The sequence below is a fragment of the Rhineura floridana genome, chromosome 4 (genome assembly GCF_030035675.1).
Source record: "Rhineura floridana isolate rRhiFlo1 chromosome 4, rRhiFlo1.hap2, whole genome shotgun sequence".
Lineage (NCBI taxonomy): Eukaryota > Metazoa > Chordata > Lepidosauria > Squamata > Rhineuridae > Rhineura > Rhineura floridana.
The window spans coordinates 210,828,044-210,837,385 of NC_084483.1; the positions used below are offsets into that span (position 1 = coordinate 210,828,044).

The 9,342-nt window shown below is 50.9% G+C and overlaps 1 protein-coding gene across 2 annotated transcripts in view; it reads left to right on the forward strand.

Moving 5' to 3' along the window:
- Positions 1-8,651, forward strand: part of TMEM214 (transmembrane protein 214) — a 30,070-nt gene extending 21,419 nt beyond the window's left edge. The window contains exons 9-17 of one of the 2 annotated variants that reach the window (XM_061625940.1): positions 566-707; positions 2,210-2,301; positions 2,677-2,725; positions 3,279-3,392; positions 3,513-3,630; positions 5,106-5,202; positions 5,401-5,569; positions 6,547-6,623; positions 7,303-8,651. In XM_061625940.1, coding sequence (XP_061481924.1) covers positions 566-707; positions 2,210-2,301; positions 2,677-2,725; positions 3,279-3,392; positions 3,513-3,630; positions 5,106-5,202; positions 5,401-5,569; positions 6,547-6,623; positions 7,303-7,429 — 985 coding nt within the window. In that variant the 3' untranslated portion in view covers positions 7,430-8,651. Of the gene's footprint in view, positions 1-565; positions 708-2,209; positions 2,302-2,676; positions 2,726-3,278; positions 3,393-3,512; positions 3,631-5,105; positions 5,203-5,400; positions 5,570-6,546; positions 6,699-7,302 lie in introns of both variants that reach the window. The other variant, XM_061625938.1, reaches the window with a different exon arrangement.
- The last annotated feature ends 691 nt before the right edge of the window (positions 8,652-9,342 follow it).

Sequence of the window (9,342 nt, forward strand, 5' to 3'; positions counted from 1 at the left end):
GATGGGAGAAGGACTTTCTTTTGTCTGTCCGAATCTTCCACATTCAGCTTCACTGAATATCCATGAGTTTTAGTGTAATGAGAGAAGGAGAAAAACTTCTCCCTATCTACTTTCTCCACATCATACATACTTCTATACACTTCTGTCCAAATATGTAATCCAGACCAAGTTGGTGTTTATAGAAAGTACACTCATATGCAGCAAGGTCATTTCGGTCATCAAGCCCTTGCATAGTAGTTGGTGCTCGTTCTTTCCCATGAGCCTCTGGAGCGTTGCTAAGGCCTGGCCACCCTTCCTCCCTGTAGTGCCGGGGCTGCAGTGGTTGTGACATCTGCCCAGCAACCTTCATAAGGGGGAAGAATTGTATCATTCTTGGTCACAATATATTGCTGTTCAAGGGCAGGGACAGTGAAGGCAGGAAAATGTGCAACTAAATGCAGTAAAAGGGAAGGCTTTGCCCAATCAGCCACTGTTGCTGACTGGCCTGAGAGCCTGACTCTCAAGGTGGAAGCCATCTCCTGACTGATGTGGGCGCTCTCTCTCACTCTCAGTCTCTCTCCCTCAGCCTGCAGGAGCAGCTCCGGCAGTTGTATCCCCGCCTGAAAGTTCTGGCCTTTGGGGCCAAGCCTGAGACCACCCTGCACACCTACTTCCCTTCCTTCCTCTCCAGAGCCCTGCCCAGCTGCCCTGTTGACATGAGGAAAGAGGTGAGGAGGGGAGGGGAGCAGGTGGAGGAGGGGGCACACACATGGGTCTTCCTCAAGCTTCTGGTGGGGCTGCAATATTTAGACAACAACTGAGCTGGACTAAGCTGCAAAAACATTTGGATCACGAGGTACCCCCAATTAATGGAGCCAGACAATTTGTTTCTGCATGTAATGCTCCCAGTGCAAACCAGTGGGTGATGGGTCTCGTGATGAAGTGGGTGTTTCTTTCTATACGAAAGAGACGTGGGGCGAAAGGACTTCCAAGAGGGTGTCTGCTGGGCCATCCCTGGCAGCTAAGCTCCACGGTTTTCACGGCTCTGGTCTTCTCCAGCGCCCTTCCTCTCCACCTGCTTGGTTCTCAAGAGAACAGGGTGGAAGCAGGGAGACTGGAAAAGTGCAGGATCCTCCCTCACATGCCCTAAAAGACTTTGCATTTTGGAATGTGAACAAACTAGTTTGCTTGAGTTTCTGTTTGCAGCTAAGGCGGCAGCCCTGCGTTTTCCTTCTCTTGAGGAAATAATTGGCTGGCTGGTGTTCTAAAAACAAAGCAAGCATGTTTTATCTTTATCTTTTATTTACGTGCAAATTTATGCAAATATGATTGATTAGAATTCATATGATTGATTGCTGTTTCTTTTCTGGCTATAGTAATTGCCCATTGAATCAGAGACCAGGGCAGTTCAGGACAGGCTTATGACCTTTCCTCCAAGGAGCTCGATACAAATATGGGTCTCCCCTTCCTGCTTTTATCCTCACAACAACCCTGTGAGGTAGGTTAGACTGAGAGACAGTGACTGGCCCAAGGCCACCCAATGAGCTTAGTGGACAACCAGGGATTTGAACCCTGGTCGTCGTCCAGGCCCCAGTCTGATCCTCAAACCACTGCACCACACTGGCTCCCTCCAGTGCCAGGTGCTGACCGAGGTTGTCCCTTTAACTGAAGGTGTCAGGAATTGAGGCTGGGATGTTATGCATGCAAAGCATGTGGTCTCCTACTGATTTGTGGGCCCTTGCGAGTGGGAGTGTTGAATGGCTCCCTGCTTTGCTTTATCGTCTCTGCTGCTACAGAGACAGTTGGGCAGTGAAATGATGCCTTCAGAGCAACTAGCGCCAGAGAATTCATGAAAGAGCACAATACACCCCCTTATTTAAACTGTAGCCTGTCTTATCTCTCTCTGGTACTGTTATACTGGGAGGGACTTCTTCATGCCCCTTGTTGCAGCAGTGACATCCTGAATCAGAAGTGAAACTCACCCAAGAGGCAACATTAAAACAGTCTCACTCCTGCCTTGGCCCTCACGTCCGAGAGAAAGGGAAGAATTTCAAGGCTGTAGGAAGAGCAATACTTCCTGACCCCAGGGGTCAGTAACTAGGAATGTTATAAATCCATCCAGCTCTCTTGAAATCTTTGGCCCCGAGGCTGTGCTAGTGCTGCTGTTTGGGGAACTTTCTCTGTCTGAGCGTAAGATTTCCAAGAACAATTCTGCTTTTGTCCTGTGTAGCTGCTGAACTGCCTGGCAGAGTGCCTCAGCCGAGACCCTCTCAGCTTCAATGTATGGAGGCAGCTGTACATCAAACACCTCCCACAGTCGAGGTGAGACAAGGCAGGGAAGCTTCTCTACACCATGCCGCCCTGGGCTCCTTGTGGGAGGAAGGGCGGGATATAAATTTAATAAACAAGTAAAATAATAATAAATAATGTACAACTTGATAGTTTTAAATTCTGCATGATATAAATCCTGTTGTAACCGTGGTGGTTGAATCTGCGCTAGAACTTTTTAGAAAAAGGCTGTTTCAAGCCCTCATGGTTGCTAAACATGAGAAAAAGTCAGCCTGAGTGCAGAGGAGCCTTTTCTATTTCACAACAAGGGTTCTTCCGTGGGTCCTCTGGGAACCTTTACTACTTCAGGAGCCAACAGACAAGGCTCTGCAAATGTCCTTTAGCTGATGCCTTGCTTTGTTTTCCTAGCCTGCTACTGAATCACTTTTTGGAGACGTGGGACAGCACTTCCAAAAAGGTTTGTGATCCCTGCTGTTTGGACTTCATTTTGCTTGAAGCAGTTTTTAGTACACTGGGGACAGACAAGGGTGATGAATTCACAGCAGAGGGTCCTCATGCAAGTCTGTTGGTCAGACCCAGACGAGTGGGCCAATGCAAAGCAGTAGCCCATTACTAAAAGCTGCTAAACATTAGTTGCATTGCCAGGATTTAGTTATGCCAGCTCATCATAGCTAGCTTTCTGCTAGTTCTGGTTGCTTATGAAGTTTGTTATCCACCTCAAGCTGCATGGATAGGATGGGTGAGAAACGTACAACAGATGCTGCTGTCTGTGTGCTCCATAGTTTGCATTTGGTTCAGAGCAGACTGTGTGAGTGGCCCACCTGGCTCAAGGGTGAGGAGCATGAGGCAAGTTCCTTGTAGTTTTGGAAAGGGGCGGCTGCAAAGCATATGGCTGTTTGGCCATTCAGCACCCTATTCCTGCTGCTGCTGTAATCTTGCATCCATCCTGGTATGGTCCAAGGCTCTCCCTGCTTCCCTGCGGTGGCATTTGTGGGACTTTTCTCTTTCAGGTGCGGAAGTCTTTACAGGAAACGGTTCATTCATTCAGAGTCACAAATGAAGACCTGGCCGTGAAAGGAGCAAACAGCAATCAGGATGTTGCAGGTTGTAGAGCTGCCTGCAAGGTAATTTCCATTATTGTGGGGAGGTCCATGTGGCCAGCAAAGCCCTGTGGGGATACTCAGACTTGCTTCCCTCACTATAACATTGATTTTTCTCTCTCCCCCCCGCCCCGCCCCCTTTAGAGCCTTCTGCTCAAGATGAAAGCCAGCAGGTTTCCTTGGCCTCGACTGATACTCATCACCTTGGTATTTACTGCAGGCTTCCTAATGCATGACATCAGGACTCACGGCTCCTTCCAAGGTTAGGCCCTGTCCTTGGAGGAAAGGACGCATGTGAGATCATGGAATCATAGAGTTGGAAGGGGCCTATAAGGCCATTGAGTCCACCCCCTGCTGAATGCAGGGATCCAGAGGAAAGCATAAGTGACAGGTAGCTGTCCAGCTGCCTCTTGAAGGCCTCCAGCGTTGGAGAGCCCACCACCTCCCGAGGTCTTTGGTTCCATTGTCGTACTGCTCTAACAATTAGGAAGCTTTTCCTGATGATCAGTTGAAATCTGGCTTCCTGCAACTTGAGCCCATTATTCCGTGTCCTGCCCTCTGGGGCGATTGAGAAGACATCCTGGCTCTCCACTGTGGGGACAGCCTTTCATGTACTTGAAGAGTGCCATCACATCTCCCCTCAGCCTTCTCAAGGCTAAACATGCCCAGTTTTTTCAGTCTCTCCTCATAGGGCTTTGTTTCCAGTTTCCTGATCATCCTTGTTGCTTTCCTCTGAAACCGTTCCAGTTTGTCTGGATCCTTCTTAAAGTGCGGTGTCCAGATCTGGATGCAGTATTCAAGATGAGGCCTAACCAGTGCTGAATAGAGGGGAACTAATACTTTACACGATTTGGAAACTATACTTCTGTTAATGCAGCATAAAATAGCATTTGCCTTTTTTGCAGCCACATCACACTGTTGGCTCATATTCAGCTTGTGACCAACGACAATTCCAAGATCCTTCTCACATGTCGTATTGCTGAGCCAAGTATCCCCCATCTTATAACTGTGCATTTAGTTTCTTTTTCCTAAGTGTAGAACTTTGCATTTATCCCTGTTAAATTTCATTCTGTTGTTTTCAGCCCAATGCTCCAGCCTGTCAAGGTCTCTTTGAATTTTGTTTCTGTCTTCCATGGTATTAGCTGTGTCCCCCAATTTTGTATCATCTGCACATTTGATAAGCATGCTCTGTACCTCCTCATCCAAGTCGTTAATAAAAATGTTGAAGAGCACTGGGCTAAGGACCGAGCCCTGTGATACTCCACTCGTTACTTCCACCCCGTTTGAGAAGGAACCATTGATAAGCACTCTTTGAGTACGATTCTGGAGCCAACTGTGGATCCATCTCAGTTGTTCCATCCAGCCACATTCAGCTAGCTTGTTAGTGACAATATCATGGGGCACTTCGTCTAAAGCTTTGCTGAAGTTGAGATATATTATGCCCACAGCACTCTACCAGGGAGGTTTCCCGATCAAAAAAGTGAGACAATATTAGTCTGGCGGGATTTGTTTTTGATAAATCCATGTTGGCTTCTCGTAATCTCTGCATTATTTTCAAGGTGCTCATACACTGACTACTTTACAATCTGCTCCAGAATTTTCCCAGAGATTGATGAGGCTTCTCAACTCTTCTTGTTGAACCTAAAGGCGAAGCCCACACCATCACTCCTTTTTGTTGGGCTGTTGGCCAACTTGTGCTCATTAGCCCACTCAAGGGAGTCTCTTTGTGTTTTCTAGCTTCTGCCTCTGCTCGAGTCCTCCGCTCTTCTGGTATCCTGCCTGCATCCCAGCAAGCCTGGAACAGAGTTTCCCATTTCTCTGCAGAAGGGTACAGGTCAGTGACTTGCTCTGGCTCTGTGTCAGCAAAGAGGCACAATGGGAAACCCCTTCCCTTGGAGAGAGACCAGTGCAGATAAGTGCTTTGTGTCTGGGAGGACCAAAGAGTGATCCTCAGCAAAGCCAGTGGGAGAATTGTTACCTGAGAGGGAGGCCCTTGTCAAGGTCTTACTCCGCCTCCCCTCATTCCCTGCAGCTGGCTAGAAGCAAACATGCCTGCCTACTATTCCCATGTGGCAACCGTGCTGGGACCAAACTTGGAGCTGGTCTGGGCAAAGACCAACGAGACTGCTGCCTACATCTCTGGGAAGTGCTCCGCTCAGCTAGCCTGGCTCAGACACAGCCTCCCTAGGCTCATGGAATGGGTAAATGCGGCACTACCTGCGGCTTGTTAGCTAGAGGTGGGGAAGGTGGGATGTTGACTTGTAATGTCAAATCGGAAAGATAGACAACCTTAGAGAGGGTGGTGGGATGCAGGTCCTGCTTGTGGGCTTCATGGAAGAGGTGCCCAGTTGGCCACTGAGAGGACAGGACTAGATGGGCCTTTAGCCTCATCAAGCATCTTCTTAGGTAGGTTCTTGATGGAGCGGAGGCAGACCGGTCAAGACAGAGCTCTGGAAAGCCAAAGCTTCAGGCAAATCATCAGTTGTCCCAGTGTGTTCTTCCAGAGGCCCAGGTGGTCCTGTAGGCAGTCTGTGAACTGCCACGCAGTGTCTTACGTTGTTCTTGTTTTTAAATCCAGGCCGTCAGTGGCTACTCAGCTAAGATGTGGGGTGGGGAGGCCCATTCATTGGAAGGCAGCACTGAGGGAGTTGTCTGCCCTCTGCACCTACAGCTCACCTTGGTCATCTGTGCCTCAGTTCTGTGCGTGTGAGCAGTGCTGTTAAGGAAATAGGGCCCCTAGGGCGTCAACCACTCCTGTGAGTAGTGAGGAGGGGCGGAAGCCAGAAGCCACGAGGAGGTGGCAGCGGCAGCAGCAACAGCTGAAGACCCTTACATTGAACTGCTGGGACGTGGCCCCTTTCAGAGGAACGGAATGTTGCTTTCAGCATTTTCAGATTCAGTATACCTGTCTGTTTCTCTCTCTCCTCTCCACACACCTCCTCCCCTGTGTCCAGTTCTATGGCCTGTCCTTATTGAGAGCAGTTGTCATGGCCTTGATTGAGCTACCTAGTGAAGAACTGGGATCTGGCCATGGCCACCCTCCAAGCCTCGGGGTGGCTCACCTCAGAGTGGGTGTGTTCCAGTTGCCAGGGTGCCTCCAGCCAGCCAGGGACGCTCTGCCTAGGAAGGGAGTATCGGCAACTGAACCAGGCTGAGCCACCGTGTTCTTCTTTCCCAGCTCCAGACCCGGATTCCGGACTCTCTCCTGCAGGGGGCGGAGTACCTCAAGGAGCTCCTGCTCTTCCTCCTGTGGAGGTACTTTCTGCCTGTGGTGGACTATGTTGCTGCATCGCTGGAAGGGGGCTGGAAACTCTGGCTGGCTTCCTGCAAGTGAGTATTGCCTGTGCACATACTCGGCCCTGCAGAAAGTGCACCTCAGAAGAGGCGGAGGGAAGGGGGCGCATGGAGACAAGCAAGCCACGCCTCAAAGTGTCCAGCAGGGGCAATGGAAAGGTGGGGAGTTGCACAGTGGCCAGCACTAAGGCTGCGTGGAGCTCCCGTGCCTTTCACTTGCCACAGACCTGAGTGCAAAGTGTGAGATCCTCAGCTAAGCTGCGACATGGGTGGGCTGAGTGGAATTCCCCAGAGCCAAGGCAGCTGGGGATGACTTCAGTCCTCTGTGCATCTCCTTGTCCCAAGACAGACGAACAATGCAAAAGCAGCAGCAACAGCTGCACCACAGGCGGCCGCCCTTGGGATCTGTCTGGCTTTCCCCCCTCTTCCGCTGTCACCAGCAGCAGCAGCAGCAGCAGCTCGGGTTTGGGGACGCAAGTCAGCAGAGCGCCTTTTCGTCTTTCTCCTCTGAGCACCTGCTTGCATCGGCAGGGAAGGGGCCAAGCAGCAGGCGTGGCACATCAAGTGGCCCTTCCCTTAGCATGCGCCTTCCCTTAGCCTGCACCTTAACCCACTGATTTGGCTCTGTTCTCTCTTCTAGCGGCGAAGGGTCCTGGGACTGCTTGTGGAAACACTTGGCTAGCCTCACCCATTCCTCTTGGACATACCTGCAAGACACAACTGTGGCCATCAAGGACTGGGCCGTGGCCATCATCTCTGGGCCCTAGCCGTGCTCCTGGGCTCAGGAGCTGGGCTTGAAGTTTGAGTCACTGCTCTCTGGGTGCTGGCGACAGCAGGGTGTGCCAGATACTTCTGTGCGCTGGCCACAAAGTGAGTGACTGTCCACCTTTGACATACTGCTGAAGCCCACGCCTGCCCAGCAGGCCAGAAGCTGCCATGCTCCTCCCCCCCCATGCTGCCAGGCCCGTTCCCAGGTCCAGTCTTGCTAAAAAGTCAGCTGTCCCTTTCACAGAGTTGCATCAGGCCAGAGAGAGCAATGCACAGCCAAGTAGGCAGACAAGCACCTTCTCTCTTGCTTGCTTTCTGTGCTGTTACCCAAATAAAGTGGTTGCTGGGGCTGCGACCCCCTTCCCTATGGTTTTGTGCAAGGAGCACCTGTTCCCACCCTCACCTTTTCTCCTGGACTGTTGTAGGCTGCCTCAAGCAACTCGAGCCAGTCTTAAGGACTGGTGCCTCTGGAATGCTGCCCTGGCAGTCTCCCGGGAAGAGATTTTGTGGGCATTCCCCAAGCCATTAAGCTGCCCCTTCTCTCAAGTGGTGGTTAATGGCATTGGCTCCTGCACACCAGAAGTGAGGGCCTTAGCCTTCCCCCAGAAGAGGGAGGAGAGCTGAAGTCTTGTTGTGTAGCAGAAGTGGGACATAAAGGGCTGTTTAGCGTAGGAAGAAAGTTGAACTGTATAGGCAAGAGGACTGGCCAGTTGAATTTAGTAGATTCCTCCCCTCAAGCTTACTTCTGTAAAACGGGCCCAGTTGTGACTGTGGAGGGGTGGGTAACCGCTGGTCTTTGGGCCTCCACAGGCTGGCTTGCAAGTGCCACAAGAGGCCCCTCTGCTGCCTGCTGGCTTGGACTGTCACAGTGGGATGCTGATGTTTGGACAGTGTCATCTCTAACCTCACCTCCTCCCCCTTTTTTTACTAACCTGGTCTCTTCCCATGGCTTGTGTGTAATCTCCAGGCTTTGAAGTCTGGGCTGCGGCTGTGGCCCCAATGTGCCCCCAAATAGCCTGAGGCGTCGTCATCTCTCTCTCAGCCAAGCTATGTGGACAGCCAGACTTGTGTGGGAATGTAGAGGAATGTTCTCTGACCTGCCCCCCCCCCCCGTGCATTTCTCCCCTTGGCTCAGGCAGACTTCCAAAGGTGATGGGGACTCAGTCATGACAATTGTGTGGGGCTCTCGTCATGTACAATAAAGAAAAATATATTTGGTTACAGGCTGGACAATATTTATCTACGCAACCCTTTTTCCTGAGGTCAGTAGTTTCCAGAACCCAGTTCTTCTGAATCTGCCCCCTATGAAATATATCTAAAAGCTGTCTTTTAGGGCAACCCCCCCCCACGTGACTCAACAGTATTAAAAACATGGGCTTAGTGTCAACCCACTGAAATGAACGAACCTAAGTAAGTCAAGTCTATTCACTTGAGCAGGACTAGCATTGAATCCCACCATGGAAGAGTGAAAACCAGACAAAGGCAGGAATAAAGCAGCAGTGGTAACTTTAAAACTGCCCAGTAGAATCATAAAGCAACAGGAACAGGAAAGGCAAAATATTCCCCCAACACAGCAGCTCCTATTCTGCCTCTTTGGGTGTCCCTTGAGGGCCACTTCTTCCTTTTTACACCAATAAAGCTGCCACTTGCATCAGCTCCAGCCAGTATGTCCACGCTTAGGGGTGAAGGGAGCTGCAGGGCAGCAACAGCTGGAGAGCTACAGGCTCCCCAGCCCGCTTTCACACACAGCAGGGAGGGCAGAGTTGCCTGGGTATGGAGTGGCTGCTGAGATATCCATGTGAGGCCCTTAAGCACTTTGCCAGTCTTGGATGCTCTGGCTGGCTGTCCTCCAAAACGCCCTTTCCCCCACCCTCCAGTGGATCAACATCTTGTTCAAAGGTGAGGAGGCAGC